Genomic DNA, 20,010 nt, shown 5'->3' with positions numbered 1-20,010 from the left:
CCACCTTTTGGGGCAGCCTGTTCCAGTGCTTAGGCACTTGCATGGTAAAGAAGTTCTTCCTCATGTTCAGGTGTAACTTCCCTTGCTCCTGTTTCTGCCCTTGCCTCTTGTTCTATTGCTCAGGACCCCTGAGAGAGCCTGGCTCCATCCATCCTCTAACACGCCCCCTTCAGATCCATGTAGTTGAGAGTAAGATCTCCTCAGTCTGCTCTTCTCCGGGCTAAACAGGCCCAGCTCCCTCAGCTTTTCCTCATAAATGAGGTGCTCCAGTCCCCTGATCTTCCAGGACACTTTCAAGCTGTCTCTCCTACCCTGAGTAGCCCAGAACTGGATGTGCCCCATCCCTGGAAACATTTGAAGTGAGGTTGAAGATGAGTTGAAGATGTCCCAGCTCATTGCAGGGGTTGGACTTGATGACCTTCAAGAGTCCCTCCCACCTCAACCAATTCCATGATTCAATCACCTTCCGGTCCTCACCCTCTTCCCTATCAGCATCCTCCCACATCCCAGGCAGGACACCAGGGTCCCTCCATCCCATCCCATCCCATCCCATCCCATCCCACCCCAGCCTTGTCCCCCAGCTCAGGCTCCTCTGCAGTCAGACACTCTGGGGAAGCTCCAGGTTGTGGTGACACGAGTGAAGACAGACAATCGAGAAAACAGAATGTGAAGTATTTTTTTTTTATATACAGAATACAGGAAAGTTTCTGTAAAGTCTAAAACGTTACAATTACTATGTACAGTGGAACTAGCTGTTCTGCTGCGGGGAGGTGGCAGAGAAACAAAAGAGACAGACAGGTTACGACAAACGATCTGCTACAATAGACAATTTGAGGAACGTCATACCACATGTAGCACTGTACACAGCTTTAAAACATTGAAAAATGCCATCACTGATGTATTTACACAGAATCCAACACTTTTCCTTATTTGAAATAAAAAATAGGATGGACACCAGGAAAAGAACTCATTTCTCACTGCCCATAATACACAGTAGCTACTTGTAGTGCAACCATAGCAGGGAGGGATGGGAAAAATAACTGTGGGAAGAAGAGCGCTTCTTTACATTAAATAAAACAATGATATTGTATAGATTTGCTGTATGAAAACTGTATTTCTCTTTTAATATAAAACTATTGTCACTGGCACAAAATAGAACAAGTTTCTGATTATTTTACAACTGCATGGGAACTATCTGTCAGAGAGAGTCCTCGAGTCAGACAGCGGTCACCCCTCGCTCTGACACGTCCTGCTCTCACTGCAGTTTTCCTTTTAAAATGAAATGTATAGTACAAATATATGTGCAAATGCCCCTAAAACTTGAGCAAAAAAGAAAAATTAAAAAAAGTTAAACGTTCTTCATTTCATGCAAACGGCGTGTGAACAGTCTCTGGGCCGACACAAGAAAAATCCCACCTCGGTTTGTACATTTTTGCATTGTAAAGAGTCTGAGGGCGTTTTCCTTACTCCAAAAAGCTCTCTTCCTAAAAATTCCTAGGGAACTGAGTTGGACCGCAGCACGGGCACCTGGTGGGGTTTCAGAGAAAGCTTCTCCTCCAAGTCCATATCTTGTACTAAGGCAGTGTCCCCCTTGGGCTGTTTGGTCGCAAATTCGGTGATGCTGAAAACGAACTGCAGGCAGCCCAGCTTGATGTAACTGCCGTGGTGGAGCAGGGCCGTGCCCTCCCAGCCAGCCCCACTGCCCCCGATCAAACTGGAGCTGCTGGCTTTGCAGTTACAGGGTTTCCGATGCTGCCCTTGTGCCTGTGCATTCATCACAGCAGCTTCTTCATGCGCCTCCTCTTCCTGTTTTCTGCTTTTATGTCGTTCTGGGAAAGAATAAGTAAAATGGTAAGGTTTGGGCAGGTCAGCAGCAGCTTGTTTTCATTGACAAGGGTTACTACTGAGGTGCTTCATGGGTAAGATCCTCCAGCCATGGGGGATTTCAGTCTGCAGCAAGGAGCTGATCAAAAGGAAATGGGAATCTGCTCACAGCTTTGTAGAGGCTGAGGCATTTACACATCTATTTTGGCAGCCCAAAAAGAGGAAGCTGATCAGGTGGAGAGCAGGAGTGAGCCATGCAGGGACAGAATGCCTGCAGTACAGCCCAGATCTGCTCACAGCCTGGGAACAGAGGACATGCAGGGGGAAATGTCTCAGGCCTGCTCCAAACTGGCTGCTCATTGAGTCCTGGAGCTTGGTAACTCCAGCACTGGAGGCTGGAGTGGGGTTTAGGTCAGAGCACAGAGCTCTCCAGGCTGCAGAGGAAGGTCTTGCATAACCCCAGCTGAGGGCTGTGGCAAGGCTCCCCTTTTTGCAAGGGGTGCACCAGCCTGTGCAGAACAAGGGGCACCACCTGCTCCTGCCCCTCTCTCAATTAACTCCCTGTTAAGTGGGGGCACATGGGGCTGGTGCTGCCTCAACACTCACTTATCACACTCTGCACTTTGGCAACAATACTGCTGGGAGGAGTGGGTGTCATCTTCTCCGAGAAGTCACACGAATACAGAACATTGTCCACGGTCGTCCCATGCTCACTGTAGTTCAACAGCTCGTAATGCTTCGTATTCTGAAAAGAAAGGGAACAGGAGGGAATAAAGACATAGAACGGTTTGGGTTGGAAGGGACCTTAAAGAGTATCTTGGTTTCAGCCCCTGCCATGGGCAGGGACACCTTCCACTATCCCAGATTGTTTCAAGCCCCATCCAACCTGGCCTTGAACACTGCCAGGGATGGGGCAGCCACAGCTTCTCTGGGCACCATGTGCCAGGGCCTCTCCACCCTCACAGGGAAGCATTCCTTCCTAATACCCTATCTAAGCCCACCCTCTGACAGTCAGAATGAATGGATTCTGCCCATACACACCTCTCTGGAGCACTGAAACACAACCCCTTCTCCCTGCTGCCAGTGGTGGTCAAATAACAGCTAGTAAATATCCTCCAGCTTCAGAGGCCACCAACCCAATCCCCCTGCTCACAGAACAGCCAGCCTTCCTGCAGGAGCTGCTTCCTGGCAGAGAAGGAGGGCCAAAGGGAAGTGGGTTTTACCTACTGCACTTGAACCAACACATCTTTTGGAAATGGGATATTCAAGCTGATGCTCACAAAAGCGAGTATTTTAGAGGCACACCTGATGCAAACTTGGCCCAAGACCTGTGCCTAGCAGGAAGAGATGAGCTTTGGAAAGCAAGCACAAGATGGCAAGCGGGCTGCCACGTGGTGCAGCAGCCTCAGGACAGAGGCAGTCTGGGATTCACAGGCCTTGTGCAGACGCTGAAATGCCAGCAGACATTACCGTGACACGCAGCGTTACACAAGCGGCGTCACGCTCAGCTGAGCTTTGTGCAGGATGTTGACAGAGTGGAGGAGATTTCAGGTTAGCTCACAGAAATCATCCGAGAGCTCAAGACCTTGTCCCTCAGGGACTACAAGGCTTTAATCAAGTTACAAAAACTCCACATGCACAAGGGAGTAGGTTTTGAAGTAACCTGCTACACTGCAGAAGGAGAACCTGCAGAGAGAGCTCTAGGAAGGGGAATTCTCCCTCTCCAGAGTGACCACAGCCATAGAAGACCTGCAGGGTCAAAGGTCAGTGCCTGGAGCCTGATTTATGATGGACCACTGTGAGGAGATGCTTCCACACAGATCTAAGGTCAGCATCCCATTAGTGAGTGTGTTTGGTAGCTTGCAGGGCACTGGAGGAATGGCTAAAGCTGGCTGTGGGTTAATCCTGGATCCTGCTCTGGAGCTGTTTGACAAATGGTGATATAAAAGGCTCGATCTTGCTTCAAAGACCGTTTCCATGCTAGGAGACATCTCCAGCAGTGCTGTTACTGGCAGGCCCGCTGGTCTGTTTACTTCAAGAACAAACTAATCTCTGGGCTGTAGCTAAGTAGAAACTGTAGGTTTCTGTTTATGCTGTGAGCTTAGCTGAAGTTTTAGCTAAATAAATAATTTATAGAGAACTGCAGACACTATGAAAGCTTTGTTCCCCCATCACACCTGAAAACACGGGATTCAGAGCAGCTCCCTGGTTTGTTCCAGCTGAGGTTCGATGTTGACACCTAAAGTTTAGCTTTTATTAACAACACTTCCAGATCAAAAAGTATCAGACCATGTCTGTGTCCTTTTCTTTCCCCAGACACCAGTAGTGACAGTGCTGACTTGTGGCCAGTCCTTGCCCACAGGCAGTTAGCTCAGAGAAATCGTGCTGGCAGAGCTCTGTGCTTCAGAAAAGGGTTTGACAGAAAATGCTGACACAGCCTCCACTGGAGTAAAACCATTCACAGCCCTGGCTCTTACTTTGTAGTCCACAAAAAGAGCACCACACAAAGACAACCTGCTGCCTGCATCTCCAGCTCCCACTGCCATGCACACCAAAAAATAATAATAATAATAATAATAATAATGGAAAAAAAAATCACTCAGGCACTCACCTCATCATAGAATATACAGGCATGTTTGCCAGACACATAGTTACAGTGACCATAGCTTGTAAGGCACACATCCATATCAGCTCCTGTCATGGGGGAGGACAAAACAGGCTCAGTTCGTATTGGAAAAAAAAAAAAAAAACTGTCAGGCAGCAGAGAACAACAGACAGAATTAAACTTCAATTAGCAAAACAACAGGGGAGCAACTGCTTTTGTCCTGCTCCCAGGACTGCATGAATAATGCTTCCATAAGCCACCAAAAAAGTTTCAGTGGGGGAAGGGAGCCAGCAGCTCCACAAAGATTGAAGAGCATTTCAGTGCTCCTGGGTCTACCCACAGCACCAGAAGAATCTAAGCAACAAGAAACAAAACCTGCAAGCAAACCATAACTCTCGTCTCCATCAGTCAGGCATTAAAACTCCACGACAGCTGTTCTAGTTATGACACCAGGTGTCATAACTAGAGCTGCCACCCACACAGATTCAGGCAGATGGGGGATTTCCACACTTCTTGGTAGTGCAGAATCCCTGTACAAGTGGCCATAATGAGTCTGTTTCCTTTGACACCCATTTGGCAAACACCTTAGGGAGGGTCAGGGAGAACCACCCTGATTCTGAAAGGTCAGGGCAGGAAAAAACTACTCACCTGTCCCAATGTAGAGGGTTCGATAGCACATATTGACTGCACCCCCCAGGCCCATCAGAGGATAGAACACCGCCCGGGCTTGCACTTCCTTTCTTTGCGCTGCAAGATAAAAAGAATTTACTTGAACAATGTTATCAGCTGGGAAAGCTGCTTGACCCCAGTGTCCCCAGCTCAGAAAGCACAGATCCTAAGGAGGATGCAGTCAGTTTGGTTTAAACACCAGTTCCCAGCCCTCTAGGAATGTTTGTGCATTAAACCTCTTTTTGCCAGAGAAAATTGCTTTCTCCATAACCCACACAAGCCATGCAAATGGGGGAGCATTAACACCGAGTGTGCACAATGGAGCCACGCTGAGAAACACAGAAGCCTTCTACCACTGGTTTCTTTCTTAATCTCTTCTCCTCTGGATAATCAAAGAGCTCAGTTTTTGCTCTCAAAGTGCCACTTAAAAAGAATTGGTACTGGTGAATTCACCAACTTAACAGCCGCGATTTCATTTCTAGTGAAGCTGCAGGAAAAATAGCTGGGCTGAACGGGGCTTGTCAGGGACAAACCCAGCTCCCAAGACAAGATGATTTACTAAGTGGATTCTTTTACCCTCGGGTCAGTCCCTATGGCACACTTGACAATGGCTGGTCCAGGGCTGAGCCTCCAGAGCAGCTCCAAGTTCAAATCACACACTCACGTGCCCATGTTAACTGGACAGAAAAATCTTCTGTGGAACAGATATTGAACTCCATGGGGCCACACAGGCCTAGCCAGGATTTCAGCACTGTCTTTTGGAGGAAAACCCCTTATACACTGAGTTTGAGCCTCTCCTGATACCACATCTGCAGGACAGCGTTACACCAAGAGGGTGAAATCAAAGAACAGAACAGGAGGATTATGAAAGACTGCAGAGGCACCTACATCAAGAATAGTGGCCACACCAAGTGGCATCACAGGTCCCACCTCTGCCTGGCTGCCCTGCACGAGTCCTTTCAGCTGCCTGGCTCTGCAGGGCTCACTAAAGCCTTTGGATCTAACATTTCATCAGCAATGCTAAAGCAGCCACTTGGATGCATCATTCCTGCCCAAAAAGGGTGATGGGTTAAGACAGCACCAATCTGCCTTGAGAAAGGCAGACTGCTGAAGAATTCCAGACCAGGAAAGCAGCTCATACCACAGCCTGCTGCTGTGTCCTGCAGCAGCCATCACAAGAAGACTGACAAAGCATTTAGGGAATGCTGTGATGCTAAAGCAGGCAAGCACAGAGCTTCAGAAAAAGATTACTGACTGACTTCCAAAGATCTTATCTGGGATATTTACCCCCAGGCCCAGCAGAGGGGGAGCAGAGAAGTGCTTCCACAGCAAGGCTGTCCAGTTGGTGCTTGAAAGCAGATTGAACTGACTGGCTGCATGCAGAGGAACATGAAGCCATGTTCACCCTGCAGCTTTAGGTGATACCAGTGATCATAAACAAAGCCAAACTCAGGAATCTGGAGATTTCCAGGAGGAACACACGTTGTTTTCCATTACTGGCATTAGTCATATTTAGTGGTTTCAGCTTAACAGTGACATTCTGAACAGGCAATGACAATGTCATGCATATATTCTGTGCCCCAGTTCCTCCTGTTCTTGTGCTTGTATCACAAGCAACTCCTCCAGAAAGAGAGAGCAAGAATTCCAGATTTCTCTTGCCCATCTCAAAGGTAAGGGCAAAGAAAAGCCACCAAGCACCTGAGATGAACTTTCCCATCTCTTGCTAATTCTAAGACGAATAAAACACAACTTCACTAAACATTTCCAGCAGAAAATCTGAAGCTACTAAAAGTATTAGCATTGCTCAAATTTGTAAATAATTAAGTAGAGGAATCTGACAGAGTTTCTGGTCAGTGGATATCCAGAGCAGGGGGATGGGAAGAAAAGAAAATGAAAGGCAGCATCAGATCCCAGAAGAAGAGGGAAATCTCCTCCAAGGAATAGACAAGGCAGTCCCAAAATCTATGGCTCAACATAACCCAGCTATTCTAGGGCTGCTCTTACCTTCAATGTGGTTTCCCACAGGAGATTGCTGATGGGAATTGACACTGCTCGCTAGAGACTGAGCTTTGGGAGGAAAGAGCTGATGTATTCTCTGCAAGGCCAGAAACTTGATCAGCTGCTCATCCAGCATATTTATCTCAATCTCTGTTAATAAACAAAAAGCAATTAGTAGGTTATTCAGGGAAAGGGTGCAATCTGAGCTGCAGTGGATTTAACTGTCCCACTTTCAAACCTGCTGGTTGCTTCAACAGCAGACTCGACCAATTCTGCAATATCAAGACTCTTACACATAGGCGAGCTATTACTTCACATCACCTCATATCAGCAGAGTGTGAGGAGACTGCAGCCACAGCTGGAGAGCTACAGCTGAGGCAGCAAGCAGAAGTTTGGGGGAACTAGGGTTGATAAAAGCTGAAAATCTGCTGTTTTGGCTCAGAATCAACAAGTCAGCAGAGGTGGCCATTGTACCCCTTTGGGCAGCATGTTGTGTCCTTCCTCTGAAGCTCTGTCACCTAGTTAGAAATTCCAGCCCTGCATCACAGAGGAGAACTGTAAGCACCTCTGAAGCTGCTGCAGGCTCACGCTCGAGTCCTGCGCCCATAGCAGGGTTAATTAAACAAACAGGGCAATTCAGACAATATTATTAATGAGCTTTAGAGCAGATCTTCTGATAACTCTGTTTATATTTGTAAAGCCTTACAGAGGTCTGCTTTCTTGCAGCAAGGAGGCTGGGTAACCTCTTCTTCCAAGAGCTTTCTCCACATGAATGAGAGTTAAAATGGAAAGAAGAGGAAGAGCTGTAAGAGCCTTTCCCAATAGCAGAGAGGGTGGGCTGAGCAGCTGGGGTTCACCCAAGAAAAGAGGGTCACACTGGCAACGCCAGAAAGGCTGTTCTTCAGATTTCAGATGTAGGAGTCATCTCTGGCAACAGCCTGGCTGTGCTACTGATGATTGCTGCTCAGCAATCTCCTCCTGAAGGCACTCTGCTAATGTTTGGCATCTCTTCCCAAGTGCAACGAAAGCAAATAAAAACCAGGCCTGTCTAGGAGACTGACAGAAGCAGAAATAAATTATAAAATTAACGGACCCACTGGAGCACCACCACTCAGGTGACTGCTCTCCTACAAGATCTATTGCTGCTGGACTTTACATCCGCCAGGAGCAGCTCTGGATTGCAGCTCACACCACAACACGGCAGGGCTGCAGGTTTCTGCATGCGAATTCCACCTGGAAAGCAGCCCAGTTGTGATTCTTCCCCAGAAAAGCTTCAGGCAGAAACACTTCATTGGCCTTGCTGCCTTGGCAACCCTAGGAGCAGGGAAGCATGTGACATATTTAAGGTAATGTACACGCAGCCCCTCCCTCACCTGACTGCAACCCTTCTTTATCTCTGGAACTTTTCCTCAAGCAGAGATGGAATGCTTTAGGGATGCAAACACACAGGGCTAGCAGAGACTGATGATGAATTAAATACTCACCCCCGTCCATAAAAGCTTTCAGGGAACTGGTGAAGTCCAACATAGCTGCAGAGTTTGAAGTGAGTGATGAGGGTAGAGTTAAAGCGCTTCCTATGGATAAGGTGCTGGGACTGACCTTACCATCTACAGAGAGAGATGGTGGAGAGAAGAGATGTCACTGTGACGTCCACCAGACATGCACCCAGCCCTCGGGCTGCCCTCAGCTGCCAAGCTGCTCCAAATGACTCATTTTGCTCAGAGTCATGCTTCGAAAAAGGCCTGAACTAGAGGCCAGGAGCTTTCTTCTGCTCACAGAAAGGCTTGTGTGTGCCTCCAACACAGAGCCAAACGTGGCTTCTGCCTTATCTCCAGCTGCTGGAGGAATTCTCAACCTATACATTTAATTTCCTGCTCCCTGTGGTGACACTGGAAAGATGAGCACCAACTCCCCAGGAGCTTGAAGAATTTGTTAAACCTAAGAGACATTTGCCAAGTAGCTTGTCTAGGTCTCAACATGCGTAAAAAGTACAACTGCCCTGGTTTTATTTCTACACTGTTATAAAGTCTGGGGTGCACATCATTGTCCAGAAGGAATGTGACAGTCATAAGCAGATTTTATTATTTACAAAATAAAATCCTCCTGCTTTGCAGTGGCCATGCAGCTGAAAGAGGCAGTGGCAAATGCCAGGAAACAAAATCCCTGTAATGTGTTGTCAACACCAGATCTTCTCGAGTTGGTTTGCTTATAACTACTGAAATTTATGGCAAAAAAAGCCATGAGCAATTTGCATTTTTGTACTTGGCAGCAAAATTTGCACAACACAATTTTTGTTATAAATATATATATCCATTGTGTTAGATGGAAAATTTAAATGTTTACACCTTTCCCAAGAGACACTGCAGCAAGTAATGATTTTGTAGAACACAAGCTTTGCACCAGAGGCAATTATTTAACATCTTAAGTAACTGCAAAATTATGTAGGGTTTGCAGTGCTCTTCAAACCACAAGCAAGAAGTTTTCTATAATACGGTCTCATTTCCTCTACCCGAACTTCTCCCAGCCTTGCATTTCTAAGCAGGGCATGGTCAAATCAGCAGCCTCAGAGTAACCAAGTTTATTCAGGAGGAGGCCAAGTACCCCAGGGACTGCTTCCAAAGGCGAGGCAAAGCTCAGAAGTTACTCACTGAGGAATTTTAGAAAGGATTATAAAAAGATGTTGCCCTGTTGCTTTATAACCACCAGACCTGAGCCACTCCACAGCAGCCTGACACTGAGCAGGTTGGAACTTCGTGAGAAGTGACACACAGCTCTGTCATGTGCTTTTCAGTGACTGCCCCCACCCAACCTGCACAAAGGGTTTGCTGGTTTGAGTGTTGAGCTGGTGTGGAGAGAGGGAAAAGGAAGAGAATGCCATATGTGAAAGTTTATTCTAGCAAAATTTGAGCTGTGAGCAGTTACTCCAACATCTATCAACATCTTACTTTATGTCTCTACGCTAAAAATGGTTATATACACTTTATTATATATCTTGCTATTATTTAGCAAGTTTTATGGGTACAGCTCAGGATCCCTGGCATATCCAAGTCCATAACCTTGTATCAGACCAACGGATCCTAAGCAGACTACAGCTTCCCAAGCCCACATTTCTCCAACATCAAGGCTGTGCAGCTGAAGACTCCAACAACACCTGCAGTAGGGGACACAATCACTGCCTGAACAGTTACTCTGGATTCGATCCCAGAGAGCTGCTCTTGTGAGAAGGACTGACTACCTTGCAATCCAAATGGCCATTTGAAACAAACCAGTGGTTTTACAGCAGCGCTGGGGTTTTAAAGCAGCAGTTGTTGAAACAGCAAGGCAGCAGCCAAGTGATATAAAGCTACTGTTGCTTTCCAGAATTCAACTGACCTACTATCCTGCTTGTCAGGACAGAGTTTCCCTCTCAAGTATAGGCAGCCAGCAAAAATACATCCCATGGCTCCCATAAAGGGGCTTAAGACAGAGAAGACCTGAGAAACTCTCCACAGAAAGCCCGATTCCCAGTCCAATGAGGGCACAGGGCTACTGCCTTGAGGTTCTGAACGACGTTTAGCCGGAGCTTTTCTCAGCCCTGGGGCCAAAGTCAGCGGCTCAGCACATACCTGAAGGTGGTGCTGGTGAACAGAATCTGTTTGTGGACCCAACAGCCGAGATCCCATCTCCTGCAGCCTGGGGAGGGGTGAGAGCCCGGGTGGCACTGAGCGGGGATCCCCCGGCCCGCAGCTCTGCCGTCAGCGGCGGCCCGATCTGCGTCTGCACATTCTTCCTTTGCAAAGTGCTGGTGGTCTCCAGGCTGGCACAGGAGCTCGATATGGACGTAGGCAAACTCGTGACCGGCGCAGAACCCCTTTGTGCACAAGAAACGGGTCCTGCTACGTTCTCTGTTTTGACAATGGTTCCAATGGTGTGATTCAGAAGTCCACAACTTGCTGGGGGCGTGAGGGGCCGAGGCCACGTTTGCCGATGAGACAAAACAGGTATTGTGTTCCCAGACCCCATGAGCCTCTGGGAGTCAGTCAACTGTGCTGAGGATTCGGATGAAACACCATAGAAATGAGGCCCGTTCACTTTAATGTCAGAGGCTGTCGGCCCATTCGAAGTCCCGCAAGAAGACGCCTTCTTGGATTTATCTATACAAGAGCTGCAGTTAACATCTTCCTGTGACAAAGTCTGCTGGGATTGCGAGGAGCTCAAGGAATTCTGGGTGGTAATCCCTGAGGTGCAGGATGACATGGAATAGAGGGAAGGTGTGGGTGCCTTGTCAGCTGCCTGGTAAGGGTTGGCGAGTGAGCCGTCTGCCACAATAACAGGCTTAATATCAGCCTTCTCTGTTTGTTCAGAGTCCCAAAGCGAAGTCATCTGCTTAGCAGATAAATGTTTCAATATGCTGCACTGGAGCGCAACAACACTACAGAGCCACTGGAAGGAAGAAGAAAAGCGCGGGTTAGTTCTGGAGGCAGCAGTGCTCCAAACCTCTACAGTTACTCCACTGTTCACCCAACTCGAGGAAATCCAGCTGCTGACTGCTCAGATGCAGTCTGGAACTACAGAATCTGCTCTGGAGCTCATCTACAATTAGAAGAACATTTTGTCCAGAGGTACAAAAGTGCAACCAAAATTATGTACTGTTTATCTCCATGTTGGGGATAGGACAGAGAGGGGCTGAGATTAAAGGAGGGAGAAGGCAGCATTTCCTCACTCCCAAACTCCTCCTTCTCTTCACTTGTTAAGTGCTGCAACTCTTCAGCCAGTTACAAACACACCTTTCACTAATTTGGGCTTCTAGCCAAACACAATCCTCCAACTTACTCTATAGCATGTTGGAAGGAAATGCTGCTCTATCTCAGGTATAGGGAGTAGAAAGCTGAGGTGGAGAGCGCTTTCCTTTAACACAAAGTGGAGGAAGACCAAAAGATTTATTCTAAGTTTTAAGCTTGTTGGTGGATGTGCCACATAGGAGAGTCCTGTCTGAGCTAACAGAAGGACTTAATTTAGACTGTTTGCAATGCCTTCACACTGTGGAATCTGGCCAGGAGTTTCACACAAGATTTAAACACTCATTTGACCTTGATTTACATGTCCAATTCCATCCGCAATAAAAAGCAACCCAGAAATGGGACGTTAACTTATAAATAAACGTGCCAGAGAGCAGCCTTACATAATCAAAGTGCAAAGTATTTCCCCTCAGCCACGAAATAAAGATGACGTCTAGACAGAAGGCCCTCAACTCCACTCTTAAGGCCAGAGGACTATTGCACCACTTCCCTGAAGTGTCAAATGAGGAATTTTACATCTCACCTGGAAAGTCAAAGTGAAGTTTTAATGGGCAAGGGTGTCAGAGATAAGACAAGCTATCACCTTCACACACGAGCTGGAGATTGGTTTCCTAGACAACTGCTCCATCATGACTGAAGTGGAAGGGGATCTTTGTACCAAAGCAACTACACACACAGAGTCCAAGCATTTGACTTCATTTACCTCCTGTTGTTCTGTCTGGCTGGCTAAGTGCTCAGTGTTCAAAAGGTGCTTCTGCAAGGGTTCCTCAGGGATCCCGTTACAGATCAGCTCGCCATCTCTAATTGCTGCAGGCGCGAGTAACGGGGGTGGAAGCCGGTATTGGGACTTTATAGCATCAGGAACCTACATTGTGGAGAAAGAAGATCACACATGAGAACAATTACTCAAGAATGACTTGTTAAACCAAGTGCCTGATCAGCACTAAACTTTGCATTTGCTGCTTTCTCACCCAAAGGAACCCTGCAGATACAACATCAGAAGTATCAAGGACTGAGTACTTTAAATTGATGTAGCCATGCTGAAATTAATAGGTTTCATTCCCTTAGGTCGGGCATGACTTTGGTACAACATGGTGGCTACAGAGGAAGAGAAATCATGAAAAAATGGCCAAGGGAAGTCTGTACGGCAGTTTTTAGGCATCCTGGAAGCAAAAACAGCCTCAAATCTAAGCAAAAACAGCCTCAAATCTGACTGTAGGGCCACCATCAGGAAGTTCTGTGTTGTACCTTCTATGCTTGTGCTAGATTTAAGTGCTTACTTGTAATAATTGAGCGTTATGGTTGAAGGAAAGAGATCTTCTTAAATCCTACAGGTAGCGACTGCTGACTCCCAGATCTCTCACCAACACAATCATTCAGACTCTGTCTTCTTCCTCCTGCCCCAAGGAGTATGCTGGTTTCCCTTCCAAACTAAAATACATACACAGGGGTTTCCACCCACCACTGTTTATTTACACATACCTTCAGACCTTTCCTCTTCACTGACTGAAGAACTCTGCGATTTGGAGGGTGTTTCTTATGGATTCGGTTTAAGAAATCCACTTTGACAACGTGCTGAGATATGGTGTCCTGGAACCGGTCAAATACTCGGCACCGATTACTCAGGGTCAAGTTCTTCTGGTTCAGCTGGGTGATCAGATAATGCCACAGGAGTTAGGGATCTGCAGGTCACTCTAAGGTACCCTAAGACTTTCATAATGCCTCGTAGCACTGGCAGTACAGCATCAGCTCAGCTTTAGACTATTTGTTTCCTGCAGCGCTAACCATTTCTGTTAAAGGGCACATTGCTGGAGATGAATACAAAAGCATTTAGAGGCCGACTAAGCAGCATCAATGCTCTCAGAAGCAGTTTGTCTGGGAAAAAGCTCTTTGTTTCAGCCCCCTGTTTCCTGAGTATTTAAGTCTCAAGTACACTGCTTTTCCAAAAATGAAAACTCCCTCTTGGAATGAAAGTTTTTTGGGTTAAGCATGCAAAGAATTACTTCCCCTATTTGTAGCACTGTGCTGCTTTGTATCCCAGTTCTGGAAGCTCATCTAGATCTTAAAGAGTCCAGTCAAAAACTAGACAAGCTGTCAGTGAGCCACAATCTGAGCTGTCAGCTTCAGTTACAGGAAGGAGTTCCCCCATCTTTATATCTTATTGCAGAGAGCAGCATCATATTCCTTTGGAGAGTGCGTTGCTTGCAGCAGGAGCTTTACAAGCGTTACAGGGAGCAATAAGAGCTCAGAAGCTGTTTTACATTTGTTGTGCTTTGTCCTTTAATGGACCTGCCAGGTTCCACTCCAGCATCCGGTTACCATACTGCAATCATAGTCCTGCTTACCACCACGTGTTCTATGTGATTTGGGCACATCCATCTACCCAGAGGCATGGCAGTAAGCGGTGGCTCCAGACAATCCATGTGGAACAGGAGTGGGCAATAATCACACTGGATTAGAGGTGCCACTCTGCAACTCCTGCAAAGAGAGAGCCAAATCTTATTCCCTGTACACAGTATAAATAGAACATTCAGACAAGCTTGGCTGACCACTTCAGTTTATCCTCTATACTGTTGTTTGCACCAAAAAGCAGGATTTCTGATTTGTAACTTGATCTGTTACGGATCTTCTTCGAGACCCACTCAAGGCAAAAGCCTTTATTTGAAGCAAAGTTCAGAGATCAAAAGGAAATCTCAGATTAAGGTAATTACAAGTTTCGTTAGAGGAATAATGTGTGACGTTGGGACGTGTACATCAACAAGATGTTCTCAGAACAAGTCTCAAACCCCAGAAAAACAACTACATCTGAATCCCCAGGCTTAAAAGAAGTCTTTGCTCTATAACAAAGTCATCACTTGTTCTCCACAAAAGCCCACCTGAATCTCCATCCCATTTCCAGAAACTCACTCTGGCTGGGTTCCTGAAATAAAGGTTTAATTTTCACTGACATTTTGAATTGGGATTGATCTATGCATTTTTTTATGCAGCGACAAAACCCATCACTATTTTGTACTGGTTTTCAGATTTACGATTTCAGCACAATATTCCTATTTGCCTTGGGCTTATAAATCTCTCAGTAGATTTCTATTTCCTAAAGGTCACCTCCTTGCACACTTTCTTCACAAACCATAAACAAACATCTCCATTTACTAAACCACCATCACTTAAGAATATTTCTTTGCATAAAAACACTGAAGACAAGATGGCTCAATCTTGTCAATCTTCAGGCTACATTTTAGAACCCTTTACAGCCAGACCTACACTTGCTGTGGTTAAACACCTGTTATTTATCAAAGCTGAATATTCTCCCATTTGTTTAGAGGATTGTAAGTAATGAAGGAGAAGGGAAAAGGGAACAGGTAATCTACTTTTTTCAGCAAGAACTTTGCTCCTGTGAAAGCTGCAGCGACACTGAACAGCTTCCCTGGAAGAACAAGTACCTGTTGCACGTGAAGCAGACCTTCACTGGCAAGGGAACCAAACCATTGTGGTCTAACTCATGTTGTGCTTTCTTGACATTCTTTCCTGTGGTTTCTTCCTTTCTCCTCCTCTTACTAGTACCTGAAAAGGTAATTTTAAAAAGCTTTGGGTTATCCACGTAGCAGAGATTTGCTTTCTGATAGATACACATAATCGTCTCAGACAGAGACAGACAGAAAAGTCAAAGATTGCTGCTTAAGGAACCTCTATCAACCACTAAATCTAGCCTTAAGTGACAGAGACTGTCTTTAAAGGCAGATATATTTCACACTTAGTAATTTCAGTGACATCCTATATATTTACTCACTACTGTTACTATATTATTGCATCATAAATCAAAACTCAAGTATTTTGACAATTGATTTTTTTTTTTAGTATTGATGATCAAGACCAAGGTGAGAACAACAAGCATCTGTCACAAGTCCTGATGGATATGGTGTGTAGTTGCAGTGTCCCCACAGCTCAGATTTGAGAGGCACCTGCTGTTGGGCAGCTGGAGGAGAGCCAGGGGTACCCTCTGCTTTCACTAGCGAGCACCACTGGAGCCACAACTACCATGGAGTCAAGGGGAAAAAGAGGAAAGATGGCAGCAGGATGCAACTGCAGACATCTTCACCAACACCAGACAAGCCACCGCTCACCTGGAAGTGCTGTGGTGCAGGTCAGTTCATTCGGCAGCTGGAACTGCGTTGGGTTCCTTTCCATGGCAGCAGCAATAAGAAGCTCAAAGGGTCGCTTCAGCTGGGGCTGCCCACAGTCCATTTCTGCAATGGCAGAGTCATCATCCACGTCAATTATGTCCTCATCGACATCATTCTGTTCTGAGTTGGGGGTCTCGGTGCTGGCATTGGATGTGGGAGTGCCAGGCCGGCTTGCTCTCCTTTCCAAGATCCTGGCATGCGCATTAGCCCTGATGCTGCTGCTAGACCTGTCCAACAGGTCTGCGTCACTGGTGGGGGAGGTGGTCCTTTTCCCAGATTTGTCCACCAATCCATTTACCTGCCCCAGCTCTTTCTTCTGTTCTCGCTTCTGCACGACATGAATAGGCAGGCTTATCATGGAGGCCACAAACAAAGCACATCAACCTTGACAAATATGTGACTGAAGACAAACAGCATCTGAAAATGCTCGAGCCACTCACTACAACTTCCCCCTTGAAGTCATTAGAGTCTCGATCAAGACCAGTCTGATGGCAGCTAAAGTACAGGTGACAGAACAGCTGAGGAGAACCAAGCATGGGGAAGAACATTACCATGTGTTTCTCCTTTCAGGGTAGCTATGCTTGAGTCCAGATCAGGACAACATTTCACAGCATCTAGTCCTAAACACTTGACAGATCAGACAACTGTTTGCTACCAGCACTGAGAGACTCCACAGCAGACTGTTCACTGTTGATGCAGTCTACTAACCCTGGCACTGCATAGAAACCCATGACGGGCTGAGGTGGTCAGCTTGAGAATACAAGCACAGTATACAAACAACACTCTGCTATCTCCTGATGACAGGAATCTTGAACAAGGTGCAGCAGAGAAGAACTATACATTGCCATCACCACAAGATCCATTTTGCAACAGGAGGAGATGCTGCATGGCCTAGGATGGGCAACTGTGCACTGCTCCAGTGCTTGACAGCATCACCCGTATGGAGGAACCAATCTACTCCATCACTAACATGGTCTGCAAAGGAAGAAAAGTGTTTTCAGGCAATTTTTAATATAGAAAAGTTGGGGATTTTCTCCTTTTCTCTCTCTTTTTACTTTATTATTTGTTTTTCGATTTGTGACCTTCATTTCTGTTGTTGGCAGATGGCTGAACAGTACCCTGGAAACATAACAAGGCAATCACTTCAGGAACAAAAGGCTGAGCACACAGTTTTCTTCCAATCTGTTTTGGGTGTCACTTCAAGGGAACAGTTGCTAGATAGCTTGGTGCAGTTTCTAAACCCTCTGCTACACAGCCTTACGTGGTCACAGCAATAAGATGTTTACATTGTGCAAGACAGCTTCCTGGAGAAAGAACATCAAGGCAAAAAAAAGACAAGCTACGATCTTGCCCAATCATCTCCTCCCCATCCTGTTCAACAGCCCAGGAAATCATAACTCACTGTGATTTCACCCTCTGCTGATGTACAACTGCTGTGAAGTCACACTTCCAAAAAACACATATTAACTAGAATCACAGCCCTGATGGCAAAGCTGCATTAACGTGACTCTTGTTCTGCCTGTAGACAGCTCACCTCCTTGAGCACAGGAGCCATTCCCATTTCCTCTGTGCCTCAGCTCTCCCTCCTTTCCAGAAATGGCGGGGCAGGAAAACAGTTTAAAAGGCACAGATTGACAACAAGGTATCAAGCACTTCAGTTTTAGCTCCTAGTAGTGAGGTTAAAGTATCGTGAGGGTCTCACCAAGACCTCTTAGGTTTCTTTAAGCCCTTTCCTAACAAAGCCCTTTGCAAATGCGAGCACAAAGAGCAGCTCTGGTTGTCTAAGTACACACGAAGGGAGAGGTAGGTATAAAGCACAGGATTCAGGTTTCAAATGGCCACTTGGAAGGGCAGGGACTGTGTCTGTTTTGAGAGGCTTTACCTTGCGGCGCACGGTGCAGCGGTGGCACATCCACTCCCCCGGAGGCAGCATCTCCTCGCTGAGTGGAGGGTTGCTACAAGAGAAACACAAAGCAAAGCTTTACTGTTATTTACTGTCATTTCTGGAACTCTTCTCACGTACACACAGCCCGAGTCAGGGCAGCTCTGCAGTTCCGCTCCCAGGCACTTCCTTTTATTTATGGTGAAGCTCCCTGGATTCGCTCCCCCATACATCCACTTAGCCAGACACCTCCAAGAAGCCAGTCTTCCATGACACCCACCTCAGCTCCACGGTTTAGGAGCACTCTCAGACTTGAACAGCAAAGATAAATGGAAGATTCACTGGTGTGCCACACACATACCTCCCTCCCAACACCACACCTCCTTAAATAACTTGATTACTCCATGTGAGACCACACGGATTCCCGTGCAGCAAGCACAGTCATACATCCAGGCGTTTCCATCCCCTGGATTTGCAGTGAGTCCGACTGAACAAGCTGCCATGAAGTCTACCCACCACCTCCCATGTACTCCATCCCTGGGCACACCTACTTAATGGTGGAAACCACCTTCTATCTTAAGACAACCCAAATACTCTTAAAAGTGTCACCATACACAGCTTGCCTTGGCTACGAAGCACAGGATACATCCTACTCACATGGATCTGCACTTACTATAAAAGCTGTATCACAGTGAAATGACATTCTCATTTTGATGCTAGAAATAAACCAAAGCAAATTAGACGAAGGAGTAAGAAGGACTATTTTGAGAAACACTTTTCCTCAGCAAAAGGCAGAGCAGCATATGCTAGATGATACACTTTCCTTACAGATCCTACTACTAACTAAAGTACTTTCCAACACCTCTTTATCATTAAGATTTGTTATTTGAGCAAACTGCTGACTGTGGCAGGGAAAATGTACCTGCTGGCAAAAACCAGCCATTTACCAGGCAGTGTGGCTTAAGATAATACTTCTAAAAGTTCTCCTGACTTTTGCTAGAGGCAGCTACTTAGCAAGTCTACTCTCTTGTGCTGAACACACAGATGCACTATCGCAGGATCTGGAAGCTCCATTTCCTACTGACTGGGAAACAGATTTCAAGGATCCACTGGGACTGACTGGGTTACAAGGGGATCAAGAAGTACAGTAGCTTGTAAGACTGGCCCAAGAAAGCCACACATGGGAAGCTAAACCGTGGTTCATGGCAGGAGTCTCTATACTGTTTATTGCACCTACAAATATCAAATCAAATCCGAGTTAAGCTTTCCAGTCTCCAGCCCTGACAAGCCAGAAAGGATAGGAGCATACTTGCTGGCCAGGAAGAGCTGTGCTTTGCAGCAAAGGGAGAGGCTGTCTTCCTCGGGAATCTTGCTCCTAGCACAGGGAAATGGCACAGGATCCCAGCCCAGACTCCCAAGCCTGAACTGTAAAAACAAACACACTTCCTTTGTTTAAACAGAGTCCCGGCGAGCCTTGCCCCAAGCTCGCCCGCGTGCCAGTGACAGCCTCCGCAGGTACTGCAGCCATCCGGGGTCACACTCGCTCTTGCAACACTGTGCCTGGAAGACTGAAGGAAGAACACAGCAAGAACCAAGCTGGTAATAACCTCAGCATTTCTGGTGTCAGGCTCCGGGGAATTCAGTAGAGCCAACACATCTGGCAGCCATTTTGAGGAGGAGTGCAGGGTTTCAGAGGCCTCCGTGTTCCAGGCGCTCCAGAAACGCAGCGCTCTGCATATATGCACTGACATACCTGCAGCTTATGTTTCTCATTTCCTGGAGGGCTTGGATGAACAAGAGATCAGGCTCTAGATGAGAGCACCAAAGCCTCCACTACTGGCTGCTTCACCTCAAATGCTTGGATGAAGCAGTAACTCCCTGCCCCAAACTAATCTTTTGCTAACAGAAGCAGGGAAGGGGGGTGGAAGGAGGAGAGTAACAAATGATCCCCTTGTGCTTGCTGCAGCATAAATCCATGCTGAATCCTAAGGTGCATCCTGCAATAGCTCAGGTTTTACCCCTGCTAGAAAACGAGCTCTTAGATCTGCAGCTACAGCAAGTACGGATTCATCT

At 46.6% G+C, this 20,010-nt stretch overlaps 1 protein-coding gene across 1 annotated transcript in view; it reads right to left on the bottom strand.

Moving 5' to 3' along the window:
* Positions 1–667: 667 nt before the first annotated feature.
* Positions 668–20,010, bottom strand: part of PHF12 (PHD finger protein 12) — a 32,151-nt gene continuing 12,808 nt past the window's right edge. Inside the window, exons 3-15 of the mRNA XM_048324256.1 lie at positions 17,938–18,010; positions 15,996–16,383; positions 15,315–15,435; positions 14,220–14,352; positions 13,357–13,521; positions 12,578–12,739; positions 10,702–11,518; positions 8,581–8,703; positions 7,103–7,246; positions 5,078–5,176; positions 4,436–4,518; positions 2,431–2,569; positions 668–1,829 (exon numbers count right to left, since the gene is read on the bottom strand). Coding sequence (XP_048180213.1) covers positions 1,495–1,829; positions 2,431–2,569; positions 4,436–4,518; positions 5,078–5,176; positions 7,103–7,246; positions 8,581–8,703; positions 10,702–11,518; positions 12,578–12,739; positions 13,357–13,521; positions 14,220–14,352; positions 15,315–15,435; positions 15,996–16,383; positions 17,938–18,010 — 2,782 coding nt within the window. The 3' untranslated portion in view covers positions 668–1,494. The remainder of the gene's footprint in view (positions 1,830–2,430; positions 2,570–4,435; positions 4,519–5,077; positions 5,177–7,102; positions 7,247–8,580; positions 8,704–10,701; positions 11,519–12,577; positions 12,740–13,356; positions 13,522–14,219; positions 14,353–15,314; positions 15,436–15,995; positions 16,384–17,937; positions 18,011–20,010) is intronic.

The sequence above is a fragment of the Corvus hawaiiensis genome, chromosome 20 (assembly GCF_020740725.1).
Source record: "Corvus hawaiiensis isolate bCorHaw1 chromosome 20, bCorHaw1.pri.cur, whole genome shotgun sequence".
Classification (NCBI taxonomy): domain Eukaryota; kingdom Metazoa; phylum Chordata; class Aves; order Passeriformes; family Corvidae; genus Corvus; species Corvus hawaiiensis.
This window is presented reverse-complemented; position numbering and strand designations above follow the sequence as displayed.